Source organism: Octopus sinensis, linkage group LG16 (genome assembly GCF_006345805.1).
Source record: "Octopus sinensis linkage group LG16, ASM634580v1, whole genome shotgun sequence".
Classification (NCBI taxonomy): domain Eukaryota; kingdom Metazoa; phylum Mollusca; class Cephalopoda; order Octopoda; family Octopodidae; genus Octopus; species Octopus sinensis.
The window spans coordinates 11,354,026-11,370,193 of record NC_043012.1 but is presented as its reverse complement, the minus strand read 5'-3'; the positions used below and the strand labels follow the sequence as shown (position 1 = coordinate 11,370,193).

Genomic DNA, 16,168 nt, shown 5'->3' with positions numbered 1-16,168 from the left:
TGTAAAAATTTTTTAAAGTAAAATCGAAAATATATTTTCAATCTTAAATCCTGTTTTCTCGGAAACACGCTTTAAAAAATACGATACTAATTTGCAGAATTATCCAATCAACTATTTTTTTAATTAGTAACTATCGATGTTTACTGCATTGCTTGATGTCATATTTTCCTGTCTGCAGCTGAGAAGAAAAGTATTTCAAAAGAATGTCACATAGGCTGCGCTTCTTGAAATGATTTAGCTCTTCGTAAAAAATTCTACTACGTAGATGCAAAACTGTGGCCTTCCACTTAATATGCGCATACACTGAATGCAATGCACAATAAAGAAGGAAAAGTGAGGCAACGTTTTAACAAATACTGCATTAGTTTAACGCTTAACAAGAAGATAAAGAATATTAACGTTTCAGACTTTAGGCCTTTCCCAGAAGAAAGAGAAAACGTGAGGGGAGTGAGAAGAGAAAAGTCGGTGAGAGAAAAGAAAAAAACTGGCGAAAGGATAAAGGAGCTGAGTAGGAAAGCGGTTCTGTGTGAGAGTTTGCTGCTTGCAGTCCCGAATATTTCATGAGGTTAATGCTTGTCTGTTGCTGTTCGAGTTAAATTTTAACACTCATTTCTAGCAATTGTAGGTGCTATTTTGGCACCCTTATTGATTGATTTTTCAATTTGGTTTTAATTGCTATAGCCACTTATATTATAATGTATTTTATAAATCGTAATATCTTAATATATTATAATATCTTATTTTATGTTTACTCTTTTACTTGTTTCAGTCATGTGACTGTGGCCATGCTGGAGCACCGCCTTTAGTCGAGCACAGGACTTATTCTTTGTAAGCCTAGTACTTATTCGATCGGTTTCTTTTGCCGAACCTCGAGGATGATCTGGTTCTGACTGAAGATTAAAGGCTTCGAATGACCCGTCCGTGTTTTTTGTATCGTCTATTTGGATGTTTTGCGTTCTTGTACCATTTTGTATTTTATATATATATATATATATATATATATATATATATATATATATATTGATAAGAATATTCTTTTATTCTTTGTTTCAGTCATTTGAGTGCGGCTGTGCTGGAGCCTTGCCTTTAGTTGTGCAAATTGATCCCAGAACTTATCCTTTGTTAGCCTAGTACTTATTCTATCACTCTCTTTTTTCCGAACCGCTAAGTTACGGGGACGTAAACACACCAGCATCGGTTGTCAAGCGATGTGGGGGGGGGCAAACATAGACACACAAACACACACACATGTATGGATAGATAGATAGATAGATAGATAGATAGATAGATAGATAGATAGATAGATAGATATGCACACAAAAACACGCACACGCACACACTCGAAACCTCGTAGTCTCTGGTTCAATTCCAATGCGCGCAATTTTGGTAAATATAATTTTCTATAGCATCGAATAGATCCATGCCTTTTGCGAGGGAAATTGAACATAAGGAAACTGAAAAAAAGCCCGTTGGATTGATAGTGGCTGGAATTCAAAAGATACAGCCTTCTTATACACGGTTTCACAGTGATTCTGCGAGAGAATCCCATTAAAGGCACACGTGTCTGTGGAATTCTCAGCCACTTCTATATTCATTCTGGAGCAGGTAATCCTGAATAACTGAAGCCTAATCGTCAAACGACGGAGATCCATTACGATATTCATTCTTGCTTCCCAGCCACATACTTCCGGTTTCAGTCCCACAGGGTGGCACCTTGGGCAAGTGTCTTCTACTATAGCGCCAGGTAGACCAAAGCCTTGTGAGTCGATTTGGTGGACGAAAACTAAAAGAAGCCCGTCATACATATATGTGTGTGTGTGTGTGTGTGTGTACATGTATGTCTGTATGTATATGTGCGTGTGTGTGTGTATGTGTGTCTTCGTCTTATACCCACCGCTTGTCAACAGGTGTTTGTTTACGTCCCCGTAACTTAGCGGTTCGGCAAAAAAAAAGATAGAATAAGTACCAAGCTTAAAATAAAAAAAAATATTGGTGCCGATTACTTAAAGATTCTTTAAGCCAGTGCTCCAGTATGACCGTGGTCTGATAGCTAAAACAAAAAATACTAATAAGAGATGCCAAAAGATATGACGGTCTTCCAAACGATTTCCATCAACTAAATTCCAGCTGCGAGATATTGGCCATCATTTCTATATGATCTAATGGAGATTTGGCTGCTACTTCTAGTTGGTTGTGCGACTAGATAAGGGCTCGTTTGTGGAGTTAAAGTGAGAAATCAATATTTAGTTAAGTTAGTTGGTTTGAAAGCAGGAATTTCAAGCAATATTTATTTATCATTTCTTCTTGACTATTATTTATACACCTGAGACGTGAAATATTCCTACTACAATCCTGAACACTGTTTACATATAGCTTTTATTTATTTTAGATTTATATATATTTCTTTTTCTTCTCTCTTGAAAAAAAAAAAATCACTTCTGACCAAATATGAAAAATCACAGATTTGCTTCCTTTTATTTTAAACCTTTTTTTTTTTTTTTTTTGTAAGTTGTGTCAATAAAGTTTGGAATATTGTTGTTGTTTCATGTTCTCGACGTTATGATAAAGTAATAAATTTTATTCCTGCGTTAACAGGTTTGGAAGAAGGGAGAAACAAGGGGGGGAAAGGATGAGGAGTAACTATGCCCATTGCTATTTAAAAGGCTTCCACTGCCTCCCCTACCACCCCTAACTCCACGGTCACTACGAGAGTCAGACTGTGTGGAAGGTGTAGAGAGAAAGGCGGCAGTTAACACGGTCGGTGTTCAGCTTGAATTCTTTCACGTAAATGGCGATCTGTTGAAGCAACGTGGACAGAGGTGGTGGTAATGGTAGTGGTGGATTTCTAGAACGAGCCATGTCTGTGGAAAGGAAGGAAGGACTTGTAGAAGCATTCAGAGATTGGGATGGAGCAGGTAGTTGACGAGATGAAGAATCAGATGACGAGAGAAAGAAAATATGAGTGGATGCTGTTGTTTAGCCCCAGGTCTTTGATTAAAAGCGTTCCATCTTGAACCACTCCTATCTAAAACTAGTTCAATGTATCTTCCTTTGGTTTTTGTCCAGTTCTATTGTCAATTATATACGGTACGTTTCTATACTACGATATACCTCAGTGTATTTCTAATACTATATTTTTTGCCCGACCCCACCCTGAGTACTGTTGCCCACTGTGGACCCCCACCCCATACGAAACAACTCATTACGAAAGTAGAAGCGCTCCAGAGGTCCATAACAAGGAAGACAGACGGCATGAGAGGCATTGATCTTTGGGATCTACTAAAAAACTCAACCTCTACTCTCTCCAACGCCGCCGGAAGCGCTACATCGTTTGTGTTATGTGGAGAATATTCCATCAATATTGCACAGATGATGTTGGCATCAATTTTAAAATCCATCCAAGACTTGGCCTCCGTGCTACCCGCCCACTACAAAAATCGAACTCGGTACACATAGCGACATTACGTCACAATTACTTTACCTCAACCGGTCCAGCTCTCTTTAATACCAAACCAAAATACATGAAAACGGAAACGGATCCCATAAAATTCAAATGTTTACTGGACAAATTTCCTCAAAAAATCCCGGACCAACCTCCTACACCCGGATATGTCTCCAACAATAATAACTGTTTGTTAAAGTCGGCTATGGTGCCCCTTATATGACTAAAAGACTTCACCAGGTGGTGCTATTGAGTTAGACATGGCCTGGGCCTATGCTGGTCGAAACCTATCAAAGTTACATTAGAAGTGATTGCTTTTTGAGTGCTTATAGCAATGGTTTAGCAGTGGTTAGCGTTTATAGCAGTGCTTCTAAACCGGGGCCCATACAAGCAAAACTGGGTCCACAATAGCATTTTATGGGTCCATGAAAAATGTTTGCTTTAGATGTATTTATTGCAAGAAACAGGCTTCTTTCTCTAACGTTTTACTTTCTTTATTGCACATTCACATGTGTGATAAACAGAATAGGCATTTTGAAAGAAGTCTCTATGAAAATATTTTTTGAAACATCGGAAGGCTAGGTGGGGTCCACCAGAATAAAATAGTAATCAAAGGGGTCCATAGATTAAAAAAAAAAAAAGACAGTGGCGAATCACTGGTTTATAGCTACATCCCTTTCTCTCTCATCTCTGTATCTTCTGACCTTTCTTTTGTTTCTTGTTCTTCTATATATTCCACTAGTCTCACCTCCCTCACTTCTGTCAGCGACAAGTGGCAGCGATTCATCTCCACGCCAGCAATATACAGAATGCCAGTGCTAGAATAGGAGGAGCTGGTGTCACGATTAGCCAGTAACTCTCTCTCTCTCTTTTACTATTTTACTTGTTTCAGTCATTTGATTGCGGCCATGCTGGAGCACTGCCTTTAGTCGAGCAAATCGACCCCAGGACTTATTCTTTGTAAGCATAGTACTTATTCTATCGGACTCTTTTGCCGAACCACTAAGTCACGGGGACGTAAACACACCAGCATCGGTTGTCGAGCAATGTTGGGGGGACAAACACAGACACACAAAAATATACACACAAACATACATACATACATACATATATATATATATACACATATATACGACGGGCTTCTTTCAGTTTCCGTCTACCAAATCCATTCACAAGTCCTTGGTCGGCCCGAGGCTATGGTAGGAGACACTTGCCCAAGGTGCCGCACAGTAGGACTGAACCCGGAACCATGTGGTTTGTAAGCAAGCTACTCACCACACAGCCACTCCTGCACCTATATTAGCTTATTAACAATATATATATTCACGACAGAAGCAGTATTAAATACCGAGAGGTAATATCTATCCTCAGGTAAACGTGGATGTTCTATTGGAACAAATTATACTACTGTATACTTTTCGGCCTTACCTCTCACCCGTTATCGATTGTGTATTTATACATATACAGTAATGCCTCGATATACAACTCCATTTGTTCCCGGAGGCCACTCGTAAAGTAGAGCAATAATTTCCCATAGTAGCAATGTCATAAATCGTAATTCATTCTCAGAAAAATATTTTACCTATAAAATTTATAATACTCGTAAATAAATGGCAATAAAACAATAGTAGAATGTAAAGAATATTTTATGTAAAGTAAAAAGACTGTCAATATCATTTATGATGAAAAAGTATTATTATAATCGTTTTCTGAATCACTCTCACTCATCCTAGACTCCCTCACACCACTTTAGACGCGATCGCCAATTCACAAGCACTCGTACACGGACTTGTAGATATCTTTTATAGAACAAATCTAGAGTTGTTTACTCAGAAGCTTTTCTTTTCCCTCGATAAATTTCTCGGCAACTTGCAGAAGTATTTGTTATTGTAGTAGAAACTTCGTTCAAAATTTGGATCTTGTGCTTCAAATTTAAAACTAGTAAACCCGGTGTCCTTGTAAAGTGAAGTATTACTGTTTATCTAATACATTTGTCTACTAAAACTATTTCCTCCCGATGGTCGAGTGTGTGTTCATATAATCTAGATTTGTGTCATTTCATATATATTCACCAACACCATGTATTTCATATATATATAGGTACACACAATGCGTAATACCACACCTACTGAGCCCCCAAATTCTGTAAGTAGTTATAAAGGATTCCTTGTAATCCCCACTTTCTTTTTGTGAGGTTAGAATGTGAACTCTCCTGATTTCCAACTACCTATGAAGGACAACAGATCATCTTCCCTTTTATCTGTAATATTAGAATATAAGCTTTCAGGATATTTACTTATCAATAAAGAACTACTAGAAATTTTGCTTTCCTGATATTCATACTCACATTTCTCTATTTAATAAGTTCTTTGATGCCATTAGCAACCATCTGACCATCTTTGTTTTATTTTACGTTCGTACGCTTGACCGCTACATTGCCTTTAGCCAACTCTTGTATGTCTTCCTTCGTTCAACGTTAGATTTTAGATTTATACATCTGATTTTGTTTTGAGGACTAATTATATCTACTACACACTTTTTCGGACTTCTTACACATTATATATCTACCAAGCTATATATATATATATATATATAAAATATTATATTATATTATATTATAGTATATTATATTATGTTTTCTTATGTTCAGTTATAATAAAAACAAGTTGACATTAATCTCATGGGTTACTCTATATTTGTAGAGTGCAAATTCATTCATATAATACAAGAATGTTTCTGTTAGTGACCTCGAAGTTTCAGCCAGCCAAGCGGTCTAACGATGGCTCCCCCACCCTATGTATATATATACATACATAGCTGTTGTGGTCTCAGTCGTAGGACTGCAGTCATGCTGGAGCACCACCTTAATTTATTTTCTATAAACTTTGTTGTCGCTTTATGGCTGAAAGTTGGTCTATGATTGGGTTTGTAGCAGCTGATCTTCACTGAGCTAGTCAGGTATTGTCGTTAGAAGTACATGTATGTCTGTATGTATCAATTTATCTATCTATCTATCTATCTATCTATCTATCTATTTATCAATGTATGCATGCATGTATATATATAAACAACCATAATAAAAACAACGATAATAATTGTAATAAAATTTATTTTTTATAGAAAAATAAGTTTGCTTAATATTACATATTTACCTTGTTGAAATAAATTTTAATTATTGTCTATGTACAGCGGGTGATAAATAGGAATGGGGAGGGGGACGGGAACACGAAGCTTGTGGTATAGAGTATATCAGGGGAACCAAAGATAAAAATAAATAAATAAAATCCTTGTATATGTAAATTGTTTGCGTCTATTGTGTTGTTTTGTATGTGTATTTGTCTTGACATTTTTGTATTTGTGCATAAACCTCTGAGATTCGTTCCTGAAGGATTTTGACATTTTTCTCTGGTAAACTTGGTATTAAATAATGGAATTTTTCGTTCTTGATGAACTCTTCTTTCAGTTCTTTTCCAATGTCTCCAGTAAAGTGTAATCTTTCTATAGCTTTTGCAGTCGATTTCCTGAAGACACACAGCGATTGCAACATGGAATGGTGATACGAACTATATTTATCAAGTAGGCGATATCCGTGGAATAATCCAGATTCGTTATCCAAAAATACTAGCTGTTCATTCGATGGAACTTTCTGGAGATTATGTGCTGGGTTGCTCATCATATTAGCGTTCCATTGTTTGTTGAACATATTGTTAACAACGCGGTCAAGATTAGCGATTAAATAGTCGAAAACTATTAAATCTGACCACTGGACGAGTTCACAAAGTTCTTTTTGACTTTTTCTCGACAGGCTGTCAGAAATAGGATTTAAGTGAAGGCCTTCGTTGCGAAACTCTTTAGGTATAAAGGTTGGTTCAAGACCCTCAATCCATTCTGACACGATAACTACTTGATCTTCTACCCATTGAGATTGCGCAATTTCCTCATGAATGTCACTCCACTTGATATCTCTTGGTTGTACAGCAAGAGCAATGGATGGGGGAAGGTTACTGATTTTTAAGATTTGGCTTAAATAGTAAGAAAATATATCTCCTTGAATTTGATCCGTATTCAATCGATAGCGAGCACAGGCTTTTGAGGAATCCCTGAAAGTCAGCAACCTGTTTTGCATTCGTCCGCATCCTTCTTCCATTTTAACAATCTGCAGAATGCCAGCTTTCCGCCGCCAATTTGATCTTCTTTCTTTAGAAAAACCAACAACACACAATTTCTCTACAGAAGGTTGCCAAAACACACCATTTACCACAGAAGAATTTCCTGCCAATTTCTTGGTTTCTGCTGCACCTTTTACCACTTGGGAAGGTTTTTTATTGGAATTATTAGCTGCCGACAACTGAGTAAACCTAAGTACAGCATTGATGGGGATTTCGGGTTTCACATCAGCGTTCAGTAATGTTTCTTGATTGTTAGTTTCTTGGTAAGGAGCATCTGGATAAGGGCTCTTCTTTAAAATCTCTTCTTTGATTTCTAAAGAATTATTCGTATTCTGAACCACTGCTAAATCGGTTTTTTGCATTTGACCGTGAGATTTTTCATTTAATATTTCCCTTGCTACAATAACTCTTTGTATCTGCTGTGCAAGTGGACCTTCTGTTGGTTCCTGGTATCGGTGATGGGACTCTTTGATGTCAACCCGAACATCCTTGCTGCTGGTTCGGACAAAATCCGAAGGCACAGTCACACCCGGAAGTTGTATTAACAGGCCAACAAGAATACCAAAGAAAAATCCAAGCCCTGTCATGAACAATACTATAAATTTCATACTTAATTCAAACCGTTTAATTACTGCAGTCACAGCTGACTCACAGTCGGAATATTTGCATGGTTCTACGACCAAATTAGACTGTGAAGATTGACAAACAACGCCAGAATTCGGTTGATATGTTTTAGCCATAAATGAAGTTTCTATTTTGTTGATGAAGAGGAAGGTAAGAAGCTGCTGATAATTAATAGCGATGATAAAGATGATAGCGTCGGATAAAGAAATCTTTAAAGTTCATTAAGCCACTTCATTGAATCGAAAATTGTGCTAATTAATCCCATCTTAGATAATCACCACCTGGAAAAAATGAAGAAAAGTAGAATTAGAAATAAAATAATGAATTAAATTAAATAATTAATAAAATCAAGGTATAAATTAAATATACAAAAAATTGCGGTCGGTATGGAGAAATTTCTAGCTGAAATTTAAATTATGACAGAAATATCTTTGAAAAATCTCGAAATTTTTTTTATTTAAAAAACAATTTTAAAATATTTTATGATGTAAAGCAATTTCAGCTGATGTTTGTATTTCTATATTAATTTCTAAACAAATTTAGTGAATGGAAAGATGATAATGTTTGAAAGGGAAACAAAAATACTTCGTTGTAACCAGCTAAAACAGATTCTAAACCAGAAGCATTAACGAAAAGCAGTCATTAATTTGGTGAAATTAAGAAGTTCAGATAATCATAATGATCGTTATGAATATTATTGGATTTAAAACTGCTTCGATTCTTTAATTTTAATCCAGTGTAATATTTGAGTCACGACTGGGCTTTGACAAAACTGATTAAATATTATGGAGAGTAAGTTAATAGATTTTAATAGACTAGCGGATTAGGCATAATCTAAACAAGAGGTGTCAAACGTGCGGCCCATGACAATGCTTAATTCGTTCTTAGGCTCAACTTTATGAAAAAAATTATCTTTGGGGTGTTTACAGGGAAAGACATGGTTTTGGAGCTCTTAATTTGTTATTGAATTTTGTTGCTTTGAACAAAGTTATTCTGATATTTGTTGAACAATTTTCTCAATAAAATCTTTAAATTCATTCCGTGCATAATCAATCTGCTAGACGACACACAAACTAGACATGGCCGTTGAGGGCAGAAGGCCGACGTATCACTTGAGCGGTAGTGCAAACTTTCTCAAGGTTTTTCTGTCCACAACGAAAGAAGAAGAGACCGAAGACTCCATCTCTACTAACAGCACCCCTTTAACCTCCAGAAATAGCACCTAAGACATCCCTCACATTAACTCCCACTGTCTTACAAAAAAAAAGGAGGACACATTGGAACAAGACAACATTATATATACAAAAAGACGGAATGGTCACATCTGAAACGCTCTTAATTATGTAGTTCTGTTCGAGCACTGTTCTACACACACACACACACACTCAATATTCTTTCTCCCACTTGCAAACCTAGTTATGTTCTCTAAATGGAAAACCCAAATCAAACAAAACTGAAAAGTGGTGGCAGCAGCAGTAGTGGTCGTAGTAGCATGCGAGGAGGAGGAGGAGGAGGAGGAGGGTTTGGGTGGGTGGGGGTTGTGAAAATAGACCCTGTGTCAGCAGGACCCCCAAAGATAAAGCAGAGGTAAAATAACAACAACAACAACAATGGCGAGTGTAAGGTAAGAAGAAGGGAAATGAAATAAGAAAATCGAGGTTATCTTTTCTTTACCTCCACAGAAAACAGAAATTACCCAGTGTCATAGTGATACTAAACAACAACAGCACTATTGTTACTACTACTGCTGCTGCTGCTGCTACTACTACCACTACTGAAAACTACAATTACCACCTTCACCGCCACCAGACTTATCTCTAGGAAATCAGGAATATTTCGGTAACGTGGCAGTTTCCTTAACAACACGCCAAGATGGAAGCTGAACAATAATATATAGTAAACGAATATATATGTGTGTGAGTGTATATATATATATATATAATATATATATATATATATATATGTGTGTGTGTGTGTGTGTGTGTGTGAGTATATATATATATATATATATATATATATAATATATATATATATACACACACAGACATATATACATACATACACACATTACATGTTCGTTTATACCCAAACACCATCCCTCATATATACACACACACACACACACACCATATATATATATATATATATATAGCGGGGAGATGGAGAAGGGGAGAGAGTGGGAAGGTGTTCGATGTGTGTATGTGTGTCTCGAAACTATAATGTCATACAAACAATAGGCTAAATAAGTAATTTCGAGGAGGTTTCACAGAGAGGTGGGGACGTAGGGGCAGGCAGGAGGTATTATTTACCCACAACAACAACAACAACAATAGTCCAATAGTCCAATAGGCCTTCAACAATTTGTTGTTGCCGGAGAGTCATGTCTGAAGTGTCATATCGACCTCCAATACCATCACCACCACCATGGGAGACACGTGTCTGAAGTGTCATGAATTGGCCATCTCCACAACCACCACCATCACCACCACCACTACCACCGACAATAACAACAAAGCGAGTCACTATGGAATCTCCTTACAGTGTCACTCGCTCTGCTAGAAATAATAACCAAAATTCCCTCAAACTACCATGTAAAATACCGTAAATCCTCGAGTATAGTCCGCCCATGAGTATAATACGCAGGGGATTTTTAGGGGGCTGTACCCCTGAAAAACCTAAACCTTGTTTATAATACGCATCTCTTCTCTAACTTGAGTCAAGGGGTCTATATAACGTCCTTGGTTTGTAAAACTGTATACACTAACGTCCTTTATTATTATTGTATATATAACATAATGCAAACGTGTAGCTTTTTTGTGCATTTTGTTTGCAGAAAATAAAGAAATAACAGTAATAATGTTTAATAAATGTTGCTTATTGCAAGTTATGGATGATTCTTTTATGACTTCATTGCTTTCAGGCTTAGCTTAAGGTATTTTCGCGCCCGACATCACAAAATGCGTCTGAATAAACATTGCCGGACAGCAAATAGAGACTCGGACATTGCTTAGAAAATATTTTTCATTTTTAACCTTGTATATAGTACGCACTAGGGATTTTGACCTTTATCATTATGAAGGCGGTGAGCTGTCAGAAACGTTAGCACGCCGGGCGAAATGCGTAGCCGTATTTCGTCTGCAGCTCCGTTCTGATTTCAAATTCCGCCGAGGTCGACTTTGCCTTTCATCCTTTCGGGGTCGATTAGATAAGTACCAGTTAAGCACTGGGGTCGATATAATCGACTTAATCCGTTTGTCTGTCCTTGTTTGTCCTCTCTGTGTTTAGCCCCTTGTGGGTAGTAAAGAAATAGGTGTTTCGCCCGTCGCTACGTTCTGATTTCAAATTCCGCCGAGGTCGACTTTGCCTTTCATCTTTTCAGATCGATAAATTAAGTACCAGTTGAACACTGGGGTCAATGTAATCGACTCATCTCCTCCCCAATAATTGTTGCCCTTGTGGAAAAATTTGAAACCATTATTATTGGTGTTGTTGTTGTTGCTGCACTCGTTATTTCATTGGTATCAGTTACGACACTCGCATCTATAATTACAACATCCCGATGAAAAGGAGAAGGAAATACTTTTTGCGATGCAATTTCTGAAATATCTCATTGTAAGCCTGAAAGGTTAGCCTGAAGCAAGAATAGCCCTCCCAGTTATTTATTTGCATCACAATTACTTCACAGGTATTTCACGAGAATGTAGAGTTCTGAAGTGGAACTGAGAATTCTGCAGAGCGAACAGCAAGCATTTTGTTGGCTTAGAATGCTGAGATCAAGTTTATATAAAATGTGTGTGTGTGTGTGTGTCCGTGTCCGTCCGTCTGCATGCATATATGCAAACACACATATACATGCACGGCAGGCTAACGCACAGTTTCCGCCGACGAAATTCCTCTCAGAATGTATCAGCCAAACCGGGGTTATGGGAGGAAACATTTGCCCAATGCGTCGCGCGGTGGGATCGATTCCGGAAACGCATGGGTTTGAAGCTAACATCTTAGCTACATACCATGCTTGCAATGTGTGTGTGTGTGCGTGTGTGTATGAATACACACACGCACACACACACATAACTATATTCACATGTGGATACTTAAAGTTTCGTATAACCAACGAAATATAAGAATTCATTATAGAAATCTTGTTTCACATAGAAACAAATATAATGCATATAGCTTAGCGTGGCCTGATAGATATACCAATTTCTTTACTACCCACAAGGGGCTAAACACAGAGAGGATAAACAAGGACAGACAAACGGATTAAGTCGATTATATCGACCCCAGTGCGTAACTGGTACTTATTTAATCGACCTCGAAAGGATGAAAGGCAAAGTCGACCTCGGCGAAAATTGAACTCAGAACGTAGCGGCAGACGAAATAGGGCTAACGTTTCTGCCAGCTCGCCGCCTTCATCTTAACTACATACCATGCTTGCAATGTGTGTGTGTGTATGAATACACACACACGCGCACAACTATATTCACATGTGGATATTTAAAGTTTCGTATAACTAACGAAATATAAAAATTCATTATAGAAATCTTGTTTTACATACAAACAAATATAATGCATAAAGCTCAGCGTGGCCTGATAGATATACCAGCCAAATTTTCCTTCAATCTTATCGTGTTGGGTAAAGCACACATTAGATAATGTAGTCTTACATATCCCTAAAAGACGTGATGGCTATATTTGGAAAGTGTTTGATCATAGGTCTGTTAAGTCAAGTCTGACCAGAGACAGGACAACATCTATTATCTCTTCTGATATCAATAAAATAAAGTATTAGCCACGCGTTGGGATCAATACAATCCGTTGTCTCTCTTTCTCTCTAGCCTTGTGAGAATCATGAAATAGGACATTAGACGGCAAAACAAATAAAAAATATTCCCGATGACATATTGCTCTGAAGCAGCTCGTACGATGAAAATTTGTTTAAACTGTTCTGTAGATTATTATTATTATTATTAATAATAATAATAATAATAATAATAATAATAATAATAATAATAATAATAATAATGATAATGATGATGATAATGATGATGATGATGATAATGATGCTAATGATGATGATAATGATGATGATAATGATGATGATGACGATAATGATGATGATGATAATGATAATGATGATGACGATGATGATGATGATGATGATCTTTTCTACTCTAGGCACAAGGCCCGAAATTTTGGGGGAATGGGCCAGTCGATTAGATCGGCACCAGTACGCAACTGGTACTTAATTTATCGACTCCCAAAGGATGAAAGGCAAAGTCGACTTCGGCGGAATTTGAACTCAGAACGTAAAGACGGACGAAACGCCCTAAGCATTTCGCACGGGTTGCTAGCAATTCTTATTTCTTTATTGCCCACAAAGGGCTAAACATAGAGGGGACAAACAAGGACAGACAAAGGGATTAAGTCGATTATATCGACCCCAGTGCGTAACTGGTACTTAATTTATCGACCCTGAAAGGATGAAAGGCAAAGTCGACCTCGGCGAAAATTGAACTCAGAACGTAGCGGCAGACGAAATACCGCTAAGCATTTCGCCCGGCGTGCTAACGATTCTGCCAACCCTCCGCTAACAAGTCTACCAGCTCGCCACTATAATAATAATAATGGTAATAAATGCCTTTGATGCAATACCAGGCACTGGCTTTCATGGTTTCTGATCTTAAATGAGTGGAAATGTTACCATGTACATGTTTTGTCTTTGTATAAAAAATGAGCTACTGCCAATGTTCTGCTCAATACCACAGATTTGCTTGTCAATTGTTTGACCATAAGCAGTTGAGCATGTCCCTTGGTAGCTAACGATATGTTCATCTCTGATCACAAGCAGAAGTAGTGGGGGAGCATCAAAGCCATGCGTTGAGAAGAATTCTTTGAGGTTTGAATAATTCACCTCTGGAAACGTTGGTATTTCGTTCAACACCCTTAAACAACCCTTATTCAGGGAACTTTTGAGCGGGATGAGCTACTCGAACTGAAGAAAATTCTAACTTGGCTCCACCTGCAAGGTCCTGCGCTGTTTATCTTGATACCAGATCACCATGTCGCGCAGATATGGTAGTGATGCAGGTGCCTGGTGTACTCTTATCAGACGGGTAATCATGAAGGGTGTATTGGTCTTCGTATATTTTTACCCGTGTCACTTTGATGGCATGCATAGCTCTCTCACTTAATAATAATAATAATAATAATAATAATAATAATAATAATTTTGACACAAGGCCAGTAAGTTCGAGAGAGTTTCTACTATAGTTACCAGACCTGAAATTTGGGGAGAAGGGACTAGTCGATTACATCGACCCCAGTGTTTTATTGGCAGTTAATTTTTCGACCCCGAAAGAATAAAAGGCAAAATCGACCTCGGTGAAATTTGAACTCGGTACGTAAAGACGGGCGAAATTCCGCTAAGCGTACAACAATATATATATAAACAAAAATACGACAAAGAATTGCAATTCTCCAAAGAATCTTGAAGTTTGTACTTGCATCGCTTGAAAATACTTCGGTCTTATTACATTAACATTTTCCCAAACATCACGTTTTAAACACCATCCCCATTAAAATCAGCTACTCTACAACTCTACCTTTTCAGAGTCTTTGTCAAATATCAACTGTCAAAAAATCGTGCATATTTCCAACAATTTCGTAATTGTATACATTCCTTTACATAGTAAAAGTTTCATGAGTTACACAAAAGTATCACCTGCTAATGTACTGATTGTTAAAACCTTTAATGAACTAACAGTAAACAATTTCAGATCAACGTTCTATCAACATACGTTAACGTTCAAAAATTCAACCAAACAATAGAGACACTACTTTCTCTAAATATATTTAGGGTGGAAAAAACCAGGACAATCACAATTAATATACACCAGGAAATTAAGGATTAAGCAACAAACAGTTTATAATCAAGGAGCAATTTTTGTATAAAGGAAAATCTGTAACTCCAGAGTAGAAATATCTGTAGTCAAAACACGAAGTTCATTTCGTTCTGCAGTCAGAAACCATCCGGATATTTAAAAATTCAAAACTTCATTTGTCAAAATCATTATTATTTCCTTTACTCTATAACAATTTACAACGTTTAGTTTTATTAGTTGTTTAAACAATCATTCCATATTTTTTATTCTTTCTCGCATTTTTTATTTTTTTAATTTCCATTTTCAAATAGTCTATTGTTTACCCATTTATTTTGTCAATACATCAACGCTAATTTTGCAGGATTTCAACAACCAATCATGTAACTGGCTTTCAAACGTTTGTAACATCTCAACGGTATTTTAAGTCATCTTTATAAAAAAACATATACTCATACAACAATATATATATATATACAAAAATACGACAAAGAATTGCAATTCTCCTAAGAAAGTTGAAGTTTGTACTTGCATCGCTTGAAAATACTTCGGTCTTATTACATTAACATTTTCTTTATTGCTTGAAGATACGAAAGCTGAAGCACAATAGCAATCGAGAAGTTAAATATAACACACATACACACACACACACATACATAACTACATGTATTATGCATGTAATGTATGTAGGCAGGCATGTATGAGCGCGCATGCGGAGTGTCGATGTATGTATGTTTGTATATAATAGATAATAACAGAAATTTTACATAAACTCATTCTAGGAAAACAATAATCTGCGCAGCGGATACCGGCAAGAATCTTGGACGGGATACTGAGACAGACAGACAGACAACAAGTCAATGGTGATGATGACGACGACGACGACGACGATCATGCAGAAGATTATGATGACGACGACGACGATGATGATGATAATCTGTATATCAGAAATGTTTCAGTGGAATATGAAATATCATAACATTTTGTTTTCTCCTCGAAATTTCTTAATAATTAATGTATTGTAAAGGTTACGAATATTATTGTATGTATAT

At 36.9% G+C, this 16,168-nt stretch overlaps 1 protein-coding gene across 2 annotated transcripts in view; it reads right to left on the bottom strand.

Annotated features, from left to right (window-relative positions):
- Positions 1 to 6,534: 6,534 nt before the first annotated feature.
- Positions 6,535 to 16,168, bottom strand: part of LOC115220410 (extracellular serine/threonine protein kinase four-jointed) — a 122,387-nt gene continuing 112,753 nt past the window's right edge. For both annotated transcript variants that reach the window (XM_036509882.1, XM_029790530.2), the window contains one exon: positions 6,535 to 8,516. In XM_036509882.1, the coding sequence (XP_036365775.1) occupies positions 6,753 to 8,351 (1,599 nt within the window). In that variant the 5' untranslated portion in view covers positions 8,352 to 8,516 and the 3' untranslated portion in view covers positions 6,535 to 6,752. The remainder of the gene's footprint in view (positions 8,517 to 16,168) is intronic.